The sequence below is a fragment of the Athene noctua genome, chromosome 19, assembly GCF_965140245.1.
Source record: "Athene noctua chromosome 19, bAthNoc1.hap1.1, whole genome shotgun sequence".
NCBI lineage: Eukaryota > Metazoa > Chordata > Aves > Strigiformes > Strigidae > Athene > Athene noctua.
In genome coordinates this window covers 12906621-12920261 of record NC_134055.1, presented here as the reverse complement: position 1 = coordinate 12920261, position 13641 = coordinate 12906621, and the positions used below count along the sequence as shown (strand labels likewise).

The 13641-nt window shown below is 52.2% G+C and overlaps 2 protein-coding genes across 2 annotated transcripts; one reads left to right on the top strand and one right to left on the bottom strand.

The window, feature by feature from the left end:
* Nucleotides 1-3357: 3357 nt before the first annotated feature.
* On the bottom strand, nt 3358-7147 carry LOC141968497 (fibrinogen-like protein 1-like protein). Its single transcript, XM_074923249.1, has 4 exons — nt 7144-7147; nt 5781-5924; nt 4760-4822; nt 3358-3986 (listed from the first exon to the last, which is right to left on the bottom strand). The coding sequence occupies exons 1-4, from the start codon at nt 7145-7147 to the stop codon at nt 3358-3360; spliced, it is 840 nt and encodes a 279-aa protein (XP_074779350.1).
* Nucleotides 7148-11523: 4376 nt separating this feature from the next.
* Nucleotides 11524-12159, top strand: LOC141968398 (fibrinogen-like protein 1-like protein; the record flags this gene model as incomplete). The annotated part of the gene is made up of 1 exon (XM_074923023.1): nt 11524-12159. A coding segment is annotated over one exon (636 nt), but the record flags the coding sequence as incomplete, so codon positions are not given.
* Between the last annotated feature and the right edge of the window lie 1482 nt (nt 12160-13641).

Here is a 13641-nt window from a genome sequence, read left to right as displayed (position 1 = left end):
CTTGCCATATCATGTCTCTGTCACTATGGGACAAGCCAGCTGGGCCCCTCCAGAGAGTGAAAGAGACCTCAGGGCACACAGCAGCCCTAAAGTTTGTAGAAAAATTAAGGTATTACTTGGCAAAAGTCACACTGTATAGCAGTTACAAGAGGATATGGCACAAAAGTCTTAGACTAGATATTAGGAAGGATTTCTGTGCAGAAGGGGCTGTTGGGCGTTGGAATGGGCTGCCCAGGGCAGGGGGGGAGTCCCCGGGATCCCTGGGGGGGTTGAAGAGTCGGGCTGAGCCAGCGCTGAGGGATCTGGGGGAGTTGGGAATGGTCAGGGTGAGGGTCATGGTTGGGCTGGAGGAGCTTCAGGGGCTTTTCCAAAGAGATGATTCTGTGATTCTGTGATTCTGAAAAAGCAGACTAAGAGCAAGGATGGGATACCCTGTCTGTATCCTTCTTCCCGCTGTGGAAGGGGACTGTGCTGATGGGAACATAGTGCAGGGGGTGCTACTGCCTCTCACCACATCAGCGGTGTACGGTGGGCACCCAGCCATGGAGACCTGGGGGCAGGGTGTTAGCAGAGGGCCACTTTAATCACAACGTCACCAAACCTCTCTTAAGGCAAGAGTTAGCCAAAAAAGGTTTCTAAATGCAACAAGAAATTCCCAAGTTTGACAGCTGAGAACATTTTATTTAAGTTATGATCTCCTACGCTGAGTATAGGCTTCGTTCTGAGCTGGCAGCTGCCTCCTCTTGCCTGTCACATGCACCTCATGACTCACTGCAAAAGGGTCTTGAACAGGAGGTGGTAGGAGGCAGGGAGAGAAATACCACTTTAAAAGGCAGACAAGCAGACCCAGTAAAACCATAGTGTAAAAAAATCCCACACAAGCATAATAAGATAATAAAATACTTGTTTTCACTGATTTTTATTTGCTAGCCTTTCTCCATTAATGAGGGAGACAGCTCTCATCACATGAGCCAAAGACACTTGAAAATTCATGTGCTTTAACACATTAATACCACAGTTGCTGGAAGCTGGAATGGACAGCATCTGCTGACGTGACATGCTTCGTCCCTCAACGATGGAACATATCAAACCTGCCAAGAAAAATGTGAAGCCATGATTTTTGTGGGAAATGTTGTTTTGCATTTGTGGGTTGACAGTCAGTGACAGAATTGGTGCATCCATAGGCCTGAGCCTGGCAGAGGTGATAGATCCTGCTTGAAGACTTTGGCCTTTTCTGAGCTGTAATGTTGAGTCCTGACATAAATCAACGTAAATGTTGGTCTGTTCACTTATGTGATGATACCTCATGCCAGTGCTCTTCTGAGCCCTTCCTGTGCTTCCCCACTTTGATCAGCTCTGAGTCCCTCCTTCACAAATGACACCTTTCATGTACAGTCTTAAAATCCCTAAAGACATAAAATGCCTCACATATACCATCTTTCCTGGGATGTTTTAGTTATACATGAACTGTGCTAAGTCTGCTGCCTTTCTTTGTTAAGACTGACTGTGTTAACCCTGCAGCCTTTTGTGTGCTTCAGCTTTTGGAAACACCAGGCAGTGTTTTGGGTGTGCTGTTAGAAGGTCCAGGCACAGGAACGAGGGGTTACGCAGATGTTTTTGAGGGCAGGCTGCTTCCCTTGCTCACGTTGGGCTTGAGGGCTTCCAGGTCACCTCCTTCTGCCAGGGGAATATTAGGGCACCGATGGACTCATCCTGCAGGTGGTGACTGTGGAGGTCACCCCGTGGTAAGCGGTGGTGTGCAGCCCTGCCTGCCTGCGAGCCACCACACTGGCTGAGAGGCAGCAAAGTCCACTCCTGTGAGGAGCCATCCTGTGGGTGCCAGAGAGATGGACTGAAGGAGCCGAGTCGTTCCATATGGAAATTTTATGACGCTTTGAAATGTCTTCCCAGTTTCAAAATAGCGAAGGCAGGATGGTGCCTTCCCTCCCTCCCATCTCCTGGAAGTCATCGAGGCCCTGTCTCAGGCGATGGACTCCCCACGGCGCTTAGGGAAGCGAGCTCCATGGACTGCAAAACCTAAAGCTCAATGTCACTGAGATAAGTGAAAACATTTTGACATTTCCTATGCTTACACAAAACTCCTGTGTGCAAAGGCAGAAGTCTGCACGCAGTATTTCAAGTTTCATTTATGCAGTGCTTTTGTCCTGCAGTTCCAAATGCCTGTCCTACAGGAAATCTGAGCCTCGGTGGTGGAAAGCTCGTAACACGTTGGCATGGTTCAACCCCAGACAGCAACTAAGCACCACACAGCCACTCGCTCGCTCCTCCCCGCCACAGTGGAATGGGGAGGAGAATCAGAAAAAAAAAAATAAAAAAGATTAAAACTTGCAGGTTGAGATAAGAACAGTTAAATAACTAAACTAATATAATAATAACAGTAATTGTCATGAAAATTAATACAGCAAAAAGAGAGAGAGAAATAAAACCCAAGCAAAGACAAGGATGCACAATGCAGTTGTTCACCACCTGCTGGAGTGATGCCCGAGCAGCAACTGGCCCCTCGCCGCCAACTCCTCCCGGTTTATACACAGAGCATAATGTCCTATGGCATGGAATAGCCCTTTGGCTAGCTCGGGTCAGCTCTCCCAGCCATGCTCCCTTCCAGCTCCTTGTGCACCTCCTCCCTGGCAGAGCATTGGAAACTGAAAAATCCCTAAGTGAGGTTAAGCACTAAACAACAACTAAACCATCAGTGTGCTATCAACGTTATCCTCACACTAGATCCAAAACACAGCACTGTACCAGCTCCTAGGGAGAAAATTAACTCCATGCCAGCCAAAACCAGGACACATCAACCTCTGAGAGCACTTTAAAGATCTGAATAGACTTTTACAACTGAGACAGTTTTTTGAATACAAATTTATTTGAAAATTTAACAACTATTAAGCCTGAAATGTAGACGGTAAAGTGGGAATTTGACTGTGCACTTTAATATCTTGAGCAAGATCTTCAGCAAGTGAAAATTACATTGTTTGCCTGAAGTTAAGGACATAAATTAACTTACAAAGCCATATAGGTCCACTGGACAGGCTGTTTCACATTTTATATCAACCACACTACAGAAACTCCAGATTTTACAGGAGATTGTTCTGATTACTGACATAATTAAAATGCTCAGACGCTGAACAAAAGGATAAAGGCACAGTTGAGGAGTATAGAGAATCTACAGGAGGGAGAAGAAGGGGAAATGCCTTATTTTCTTCAGTAGCTATGATATGACCAACCTCAGCAAAGACCCCCTAGGACACTAGGTTTGGCCTAGCATGTTTCCTTTTTTGATCTCTTTGCAGAGCCAGAACTAGCCTCAGGTTGGACAGAAAAGAAACAAAAATGCAACTAGCAGTAGGGAGCTGGTTTGATGAGGATGGCAGAAGCTTTGCAGTTCCCGTTGCAGAGGCTGCCCCATGCTATGGCCCCCTTGACGTTCAGCCGTACAGAATAACACGCCGAGTACCACCACCCGCCCCCATAGCTGGAGGCACAGTTCCCGCTGTAAGTATCTTGATCCAGATCTTTCGCAGAGAACTTCATGTTGTCATGCACAGTGGAAGCACTGTTTGAGGTCATGGCATCCCCTGCCAACCCCGAGTATGTTCCCAGCCTCAGCCGGTAGCCCTGGGACTCATTTTCCACGCTGAAGAGGTTGTAGTCTGCGAACTTGAGATTGTTTGTGGCATCCCAGATGGCAAACCTGACCTGATAGACCTTCTGCTGGGAGATCTGGTGGATGTACTCGGTGCCCAGCCAGTAGTCGGTGTGCAAGTTCCCAAAGCCGTACTTGTAGGTGCTCCAGGACTCGGCCCAGGTGATCTCTGTGCTCTGCCGGTTCCTCTGGATGACCGTCCAGCCCCCGTCCGTCACGTTCATTTCGCAGGACACCACGATGGGGTGCAGTCCTGTGGGCTGGATGATGTAGATGCCGCTGGGGCTGCCAGCAGGGATCTCGCTGCAGTCCTTGGGCCAGTCTGGGGCAGGAGAGAACATGGAGGACCAACAGGCACAGCAGCACCCCAGTCTGCTTGTCTGGCCCTGTGAGAGGGATTTCTAGAAAATGGGCTTATGTGGGATTTTGCCAGTGTAGTAAAAAGTCTACCACTGTGTCTCTTACTGTAAGTGTAAAAGCAGAAAATCTCTGTAAGGGTAATACAGGGATTAAGAGAATATGCATATATTCTGAAGATATAAGCATAGAATTTACTTCTCCTCCTGACTCAGGCTTTCCCAAAGTTCAGATGTTCTCCTCCCTCATAACGATACAGGTGTCCAAGCTTGGCTTGGCGAGGGCTCTTACTTCATAGTTATGCAGAAGCTTAAATTAGGAAGTGAGCAGTTCCTGCAGCCCTGGCACCCACTGCATCCCCGGGGTTGGGAAGGAGAAAACCTCATTCCCTTGGCACTCGGCCCCCGTGGCCAGCTGTGAAACCCCAGCAAGCATTGCTTTTGAGGCACATCCTCTGCTTGCCCTGTGCAGAGCTTCTCAGCAGAGGAGAGGACTTGTGGCGTGTAAGTAACGGTTGCAGAGTCCTCTGGGACCTTGTAAGGCACGGATCAGCGTGAATTTATCACCACTAATGGGCGATGTCTGAGTGGCCTTGGCGTGTGCTGTGGAGAGGCACATCAAGTCTTGCCTCCAGGCGCTGAGCAGGGTTATCCCCAGGCTTGTTGCCCACCCACCACTGTTGGACCCTTGTTGCCTACACCTCTCCTTGTTCCCTGCGGGGTGCTGGGGGGCACTTACTGCGCTGTTCTGTCTGCTGAGGGTCACTGGCTCTGCTCAGCCGCACAGACTCTCCACCTTCATCTGCATTGGGAAAAACGGAAAGAGTGAGATGAGCAGCCCTGTGCCACAGCACAAAGGTAACTCCAGCCTCCACAGGCTATTATTTACAGCACTGAGTTTTTTGTAGGGCACTTCAACAATGCCACTGGGCTAATTTTTCTTCCTGTATGGTAAGGTATGGTATATGTAAACTCTTTAAAGGGGTAAGATACTAAGAAGGGTAATGCTGCAGTCATTGTTGCCTGTTTAGTCCACTCAGCATCATGGCTTTGCAGAGTTGCATGGAGCAGACTGTGCACCCAAATAGTAGTGATGAGTACAGGAAGATATTGCCAGAGAAGAAGGATCGAGAAGGAAACAGATTGTGTGTGGTTTCAGACCAAGATTAAACTGTTCAGTGATGTTGCTGTAAGCCTGCATTGCCTTTCAGTGATGGCTGAAGGTATTCATGTGCTCATACAGTTCATAAAAAGCTTCAGAAACCATCAGAGAGAAAAGGAGCTCAAAGCATACAAGATAGTGATGTTCTCTTTAAAGAGAAATCACAGCACCCATCTTCATAACATAACATTCCCTCAGAACCTCCAGTGATGTGACCTCTATCAGTGGTGTGACAAGTCTTTTGTATCATTTAGCCACGTGCAAGCTTCAGAAAGCATTTTGGTTGGTCACATACAAAATTCCTCTGAAGTTTCAGGGCTACAGATGGACTATAGATAGCAAGAGAAAAGGTCTTCCCTTGAGTATCTACAGATATCTAGAAAAAGCTGCTACATACAGTCTTGTCAATAACTCAGAACGTCGAAATCTCATGATGTTTGGTTAAGATCTGAAATTGGAGGAAAATTTGATCACGTTCCTTTTATTTCTGAGTGTGGGCTGCCCTCCCCTGAGATTATTTTCCACATCTTCTTTGTGCAGAGAGAAGAGAGCTCCTGAGGTTTGGATGAACAGAGTTAAGGGATGTAAGAGAGAAAACCAGGATAAAACTTACCTGAATGGAGATTAGCAATTTCATCTAAATTTGCATGCAATCTTCCCAGGTTTTCAATGTCCAGAGCAAGAAGAGGGGCTAGCAGGGCCAGCACGGAGGTGAAGAACAGAAGACTGGAGTGATGAGGAGCTGGAGAAAGAAGATACAAGGTGAATCTAGAAACGCAAACCCTCTGAAAGAGAATTGGCTAACTAAATTCAGCAGAAATTAAAACAAACTTACAGAATAGACAAATCCACAACATTAATTACATTTTTGCTTTATTGAGCAGCAGAAGTAGAAAGACCAATTTCCAAAAATAAGCGTCCTGCAAAGGCATACATCCCCAGAGAGAAAGAATTGCTTTGACTACAGCCTACATGTTTAAATTTGCAGCTTCCAAGAGTGGTGTCATCCTCTTCAGCTGAGCTAAAGCAATGTTCTTTGGGACCCAGAATCAAGCCCGCATCAGTGTGTGTGTCTTGAGTAATGCAGGATGGCATGCTGATTTGTAGGTACTGCTGTTACGGAAGATAGCCAGGAGATACTCTAGCAGTGATAAACATGATGGAGGGACCCGAGATCTTGCAAAGAAAGGGGCTGTTGTGGCCACAATGCTGATGGTACCCTGGGAGTCCCAGAACTGCCCCCTCCCACCAGGGCATCATGCAGGGAGCATGGCACTGCTGCATGGGACACCTGAAGGAGAGCGTCCTGCAGGGAGCGTGGCACTGATCCAGCAGCAGACCCTGCTACGTGTCACAGGGGGCTTCTGCAGGGACAGGCCAAGGGACGGTGCACCCCAGCTGATGTCTGGGCCAGGACATTCTATGCTTTAAGGGATGGTTTCTGCCAGAGACTGAAAACCTGAGCAATTTGACTCCTTTGGACCAAAACAGATCAGGACATTCCCCAACAGTTTCTTACTGGCCAGCTCCATATATTTGTGTCTACAGCTTGCCCACCCACGTTCAGTACCCTGAAGGACTTACGGGGATGATGGATGATTAATACATTAATGGATTTCCATTCAATTTTTTTTTTTTGGGGGGGGGGAGGTGTGTGCTTTGGGCTCAATATAAGTTTTGGGCACAGTATAAGTTAAACAAATGTTGCCTTTACAACATCCCTTGTAATAGGATGGTTTTACCTGTGGTCAGGAATGGAGGAGAGAGAGTGAGGAGCAGGAGGGTCACAGAGCCCTGGGGGCAGGGGGGGGGTGTGGGTGTACAACAGCGATAGTCTCATCCCACCATCCCAAGTCAGTGGGAAAAGCAGAGCTGAAGGAGGGGGATGCCCAGCCGCATGCAGCGGTGCCGTCCCATCCCATCCCATCCCATCCCATCCCATCCCATCCCACACCACTCACCCATGTTGCCTCTGCGGGGACCCTGCGGAGCGGGAAGCGGCGGGTTTGGCCTGGTGGCAGTGTGACTAACCCTGCTGTTATATAGGGCTCGACAGGTGGGGTGGGGCTGCCTGACCCAAACATTCATCCTCCGGCTGTCATCAGAGCTGGAAATTTATGGTTTGTTTGCCCTCATCCATAAGCGCCTCTGCTCACACACCAGCTGTTGAGCTTCTGTGATAAGAGGTCCCAAACAAACCTCAGCAAACAGCACCTGATGTTCACACAGAATTCCACCAAACTGGCAAATGCTGCTGATAAGGATTTCTCCTGAGGTTGTTCTTACTTACGGGATTTGATGCCAAACCCTGTGGTGACATTCCGTGTCCTGCGCTGTGCTGGAGATTTCCCTTAGACACCCTTTAGTGTCTCCCATGGTGCATCGCCCGGGAGGGGGCCATGCTCTCTGACACCGTAACCCTGGTTCCCACGCACACCAGGGCAGCAAAGCGGCCTCATCCCCAGCCCTGACCCCCTCCTCCCCCCCAGACCCCCCCACGGCAATGCAACTGCTTGGCTTGGTGCCAGCCCTTGGTGCCAGCCCTCCGACAGCGCGCCCGTCCCACGGGGCAGCCACATGTGTGGGGGTGCCACTGCCCAGTGCCAGTGAGGGGCAGGTGCCACAGACCTCCTACGGGCTCCTGTGCTGGTGCTGAAGCTGAGGGGCTGCTGGAGGGTTTAGCTTTGTCTTCACAGCTCTGGGTAGCCTGGGGCACAGCTCTCATCGCAGAGCTGGTTGCAGACTCATTTAACGAGGTAGCTGTGGTTAAGTGGAATAAATGCTTAACAGATGTTGAGTGGCCCAGTGTGAAGTCAGCTTTGCAAATGGCACAGGAATGGGAGGGGAGTTGTAAGAAGGGCAGTGGCATAGCCCAGCAATGCTGGCTGACAGCTCAGTGACACCGATATGGGACCACGGTGATATATTTATGGATGGTTTGACACCAGCAGGTGCTGAGCCGCTGGACTGTGGCCTGAGCTGGCCCTGGGATGCTCTGTGGCACCGCTGGGGACCCTCACAGGCTCTGCTGCCACAAGGCCGGTGCTGGCTGCCTTCATCCCCAGGTCCTGTCTCCCCAGGTGGCATTGCCACCTCTGCTGTCCTCCAGGAGACCAGCAGGTGGTGGTGGAGGTCCCAGAACCAGCACACCCTGCCACCATGCCAGCACCTCACTGTGCCCTGCCCAGGCCCTGCTCTGGGTAACTCCAAGACTAAATGACTTTCAGTACAGCAAGGAGGATGTTTTTCACCAAGGGACACATCTTCCCTGGCCCTACACCAGCCCCTTGTAGAACTACCAGCTCCAAAATTACACATATATTCACAGAAAAAAGGATTCTTGCCAACTCTGCATTGCCATAATATCTGTCGTGCTCTTGGACAGCAATGAGTAACTTAGACCTGACCCAAGACTGCTCCTCAGCAGTTTCCTTCTAATGAAGCACCTTTCTTTCTACAAGAGCTTCCCAAAGTCCCTTGACAGATAACCTGGGGCTGTAACATCTGTCTTTGATACATTTCTGGCAGCAAAATCTCAAAAAGATGAAAAGGGTCTTCCCAGGTGTTTCAGCCAGACCCCCATGACACTCAGGAGCAGGGCTGGCTCCCTAGACCCACCAGGTGTCACCACCAAAGCTGAGGTGCCAAGCTGTGGTGACAAGTGGAGTTGAATTACAGAGTGAGGGAGAAGAAGCAGAGGAGGGGACTGAGCCTGCTGTGCAGGTGGGGACAGGCATCTACCCCCTTGTTCCTCCCCTGCCCTCACTCCCCTGGTGGGACCCTGTGATAGTTTAAGCCCTGCTGGGACCGGAGACCACGTTGCCGTGGTCCCTCCCCCACCCTCAGACCAAGTAGGGCACAAACCCCGGGTTTAAATAAGGAGAAATTTAATATAACGGTGTAATAAACAATCTGAACAACAACAATAGCAATAACAATAAACAGTAATAACAGTAAACAAGACAAAAGATATACAGAGAAATACCACAATGGACACAGCCAGCCCGCTGCGCGTGCTTTCCGCAACAAAAGCCACAAAGGAAAAAGCTTCCTGCGCTGCCGTGAGGGACCTGACCTCAGCATGGTATGAATAACCCGGCTGGAGATCCCTTCCCCCTGCTTGGGAGAAACTTAACCCTATCCTAGCGGAACCGGGACAGACCCACTACCAATGGAAGCATCACCTTCTAGAAGACAGAGTGTGCTGCGGCCGGACAAAGTCCCACCTCTGGTGACATGCAGGAGCACAGGACTGCGCAGCATGGGCCCAGCAGAGTGAGCCAGCAGGTGAGGAGCTGCCGACACCTCCCAAGGCACTGTATGAAAAGAGGGATTGAAAGAAGAGTGGGACAAGGAGGGGACTCCAACCCAGTCCTGAGGGTTTGCTGAAACACCCTGCAGTAACACACCCTGACAGGTGCGGTCCCAACAGCTGTAGCTGCTGCTTGAGGAGTTGGCCATGAGTGTATTGAAGATGCTGTCCCAGACAGCACCCGGCCTGGACCAGGCTGCCCACATGCAGTGGGGAACAGCAGGTCAGCAGAGCCTTCCTGAGCCTGTTTCTTCTCACCAAGACATAAGGACTAAGGAAGGGAACTGTAGACACCTCCTCCAGCCTATTTTTACTGCATCCAGCAGTCAGGGATGGCCCCTAGGAAAAGCTGCTGCCTTCAGCCCTCAGCCTCTACTGATGGAGGCAAAAAAGGCACCAGTGTTTGCAACCCAGCCCTGGGGCTGATTTCTTGGCAGCTCTCTGCAGGGAAGGAGGCCCAGACAGACCTCTGGCCATGGAAGTGTCATGACATGCTGGGAGCTGGTAGCAGTTGACAGACCATTACCCTCTTTGATCTCCAGATTATACAAATCTCCCCTTCACCCTTCCTCTTCACACTCCTTCCCTTCTGTTTGCCTTTCCACTCGCTTTTAACTCCTTTATTGCCCTGCAGCAGTTGGTAGATTCCCAGAAAGATTTAACTCCTGGGCAGGTCCAGTATATTGCAGTCGATAAACGCCCCACAGCTGGGAGGTTTGGAGTACTTAATTTTTTGTGGGAAAATAAACCTTAGGGCTTCTTTGTGTAATCTTAAGCAAAGAGAAGCCACCAGATGGGCACACAGTGATTAACTTTGTCCATGCAAACAGGAGCTGAGCCCTTCACACGGAGGAGGTGTATTTAGGGAGAGGCCCCGGTATAAAGGGAGGGAAGCCAGCATGGAGTTGAGAGCAGCAGGACTGACTGCTTAAGCTCCCGGCGTCTGCTCAGCAGCACCACAGAGATGGGTGAGTTCTCCTCTTCCTCATGGCTCCTTCTCTGCAGCACTCGTGGCTCCGGGGGATGCAAGTAGAAAACCAAGCTAAGTGACAGCAGTGGGGGAGCACAGGAGTGGGAGCTGATCCGAGTGTCCAGTGTTCATCCCACACCTCCCCTTTCCACCCAGCTGTTTCCTTCTAGTTTTCTGCTGCTGCCGCCCATAGGTTGTTGCCTGCATCCCCATGAACTGCACGCTCTGTACCTGGAGCACCAGGTTTTATACACCAAACTCAGCTGCAGTGCCTTGAACTATTTGCTCTGAATGCCCTTAATACAGATTTACTTCTTTCCTATAAAAATACCCTTTGCCTCTAGACCTGTAGAAAAAAAGCTAATCCACATTTAGGAGAACCATGAGAAAATGTGACTGCCGGTTTCTGTGTGGTGCAGGGAAGGGGCTGGTCAGGAGGGTGACAAAAGCCATTTCTCACCCTGCTTCAGCCCTGCAGGGGCAGAGCCTGCAGTGAAGCTGCAGCTCCCACCGCCCCGGCAGCCTCCTGCACCCTGCGGCTCTGCCTTCCCTGGTCCGAGCTCACTGGGGGCCAGGGGGCTGCCCCTGGATCCTGATGGCAGTGGGCGCTTTTCTCCCCAGGGCTCCAGGCTGGGACACACCTTGTCCTCCTGCCCACCCTGGTGGCGACGCTTCTCCTCTGTGTGAGCCCAGCGCGTGGGACCAGCTTCCAGAGCGGTGAGTAGGGAGCTGGGGGGACAGCGGAGGAGCCGCCAGGTTTGGGTTCAGCCATGGTGCCCATCGCTGGGCACAGGCAGGTTCTGAGGTGCTGGGTGCAAGTGTCCCCATGTCTGCAGCCACAGAGAGACTGTAGGTCTCTGCATTCAAACCTAAGCTGCAAAGCAGGGCAGTTCCTGCCTCTCAGCACCAGCAGAGAAGAGGTGTTCTCAACCAGTTTCACAGGCTGTGGAGCACCCAGTGAGATCCAGCATCAGCAGCATCAGGAGAGCTGCCCGACAACAACCTGCCAGCACATTCTCCAGTACAGGTCCCTCACATCTTGCTTGATCTGCTGTCGCAGGGTTCCCCGCAGACTGCAGCCACCTCCCCAGCAGCAGCCCCAGTGGGGTGTACGTCATCCAGCCAGCAGCGTCACCCCCACGCGCGGTGTGGTGCGACATGGACACCGAAGGCAAGGGCTGGACGGTTGTCCAGAGAAACACTTACACCACCGAAATTACATGGAAGGAGTCCTGGACCACCTACAAGTACGGCTTCGGGAACGTGCAGGGCGATCACTGGCTGGGCACCGAGTACCTGCACCTGCTGACACAGCAGGGCACCTACAAGGTCCGCTTCGTTGTGCGCAATAATGCCAACGTCACCCATTACGCCGAGTATGACATCTTCAGCGTGGAGAACGAGGCCAGCGGGTACCCGCTGAGGCTAGGCCGGTTCCTGGGCAGCGGGGAGGACTATCTGACCAGCTATCACACCAGGTATGGGGGCATCCACGACAACATGAAGTTCAGCACGACTGACAGGGACCAGGACCAGCACAGTGGGAACTGTGCCAACAGCTACGGGGGCTGGTGGTACGACAAGTGCCAGAACGTCCTGCTCAATGGCAAGAGGTACATCTTCTGGCCAGGAATCTGCTCAAGCGGCGACTGCGCATCCTCCCTCATCCTGGTCAAACCCACAGATGTGTGCTGACCATGCCACAGCGCCCAGCCTCCTGGGGGTTTGGGGAGGTGCCACCCTCCCCAGCTCAGTGCCCCGTTCCCATGCCTGCCAACAGCCCTGTGCCAACCCTGGGGCACATCCTGCGTTTCCTGCAGGTCCCGCACCATCACCAGCAGAAACACAGCAGCTCTGGGGCACAGGAGAAATTGCCCGGAGCCCCGGGCACGCAGGCAGCTTCACCCAGTGCCGCGGTACTGGCCAGCACTGGGACATGGGCACTAGTTTGGGGAGGGTGGACCCACTCCTGCCCTGGGGAGGGGGAGGCAGTGCAAGTTCCCTTCCCTGTGCAATCGGTGTATCCCTGCTTTGTTCAGGCCCTGCTCCCTCCCTGGGCCCCAAACACCCCGCAGCTCTGCTACCCATGGTGGGAGAAATCAGCCTCAATAAACCCCGGAGCCAGACTTTGCTGCCTTGTGTCTACCTTCCGCCACAACACTGCACACACACGTGGGAGCAGTCGAGGTCCTGAGGCCATGGAGGATGCAGGGGGGCACCATGTTCATGGGGGAGGATCCCACTTGCTGCATCTGCTGTCTGAGACTCACCCCCTCCTTGCTCCACTCCATGCTATGGCTGGGGGAGCTGGAGTTGCATCCCCATCCTGCATCACGGGCTGGGGGGGGTCAGGGTGACCCTGAGGGGCATCAAGTCACCAGTAGCGGGGTTCATGCCATGAGGGATCCATCCCTGGTTTTGTCCCTGGGTCCCTTGGCAGCCCAGGGTGGGTGCTGGGAGGTGATGCTTCAGAGCCTCAGGGGTGTGGGGAGCCCTGGGATGAGCAGGGGTCTTGGGGCAGCCCCATGGGGCTCAGCCTGGGCTCCCTGCAGCAGGGGGCTGGGGGGATGCAGGGCTCCTGGAGGCAGCAGGGCACTGCATCATGGCCAGTGCTTTCCCCCCCTGGAGCAGGCAATGTGGGGCGGCCGGGACATTCTGGCCATGAACGAAAGGCTTGGAGACAGCAGCTCCTCCGCAGTGACCCGGACCCGTGTTCACACAGCCCACCCTGCAGCGATGGTACAATTGTGCTGCGGTGGGACTGTGCCGGGATGGGCACATGGGAGTGCTGGGCAGTGGCGGGAGCGCTGGGTGATGCCCCGTGCAGGTGCCCAGCCTTGGCCTGGGCGGTGCCCACAGGCACCAAACAGCCCCTCTCCCCTCAGGGCTGGCAGCGCCGTGCAAAGCACCTGGAGCTACCTGTCCTTCCCCAAAGCCTCTCCAGCATCAAAAACTTGCAGTTTATTTAAATGTAGCTGTGTTTTATTAAAATTAATTCCCTACTTGATATGTTCCTTGCAATCCCATCGATTTTTTTCATAAGAAACCTGGCACTGCCCTAGCACAGCTGCTCACTCCACACCGGCCTGTGCAAAGACGCTGGAGATATGGGGCAGCTATTTGCAGGTTGTAGGTGTTTAGACACAGAACTTTACTTGAGGTTTTAACAACTGCTGA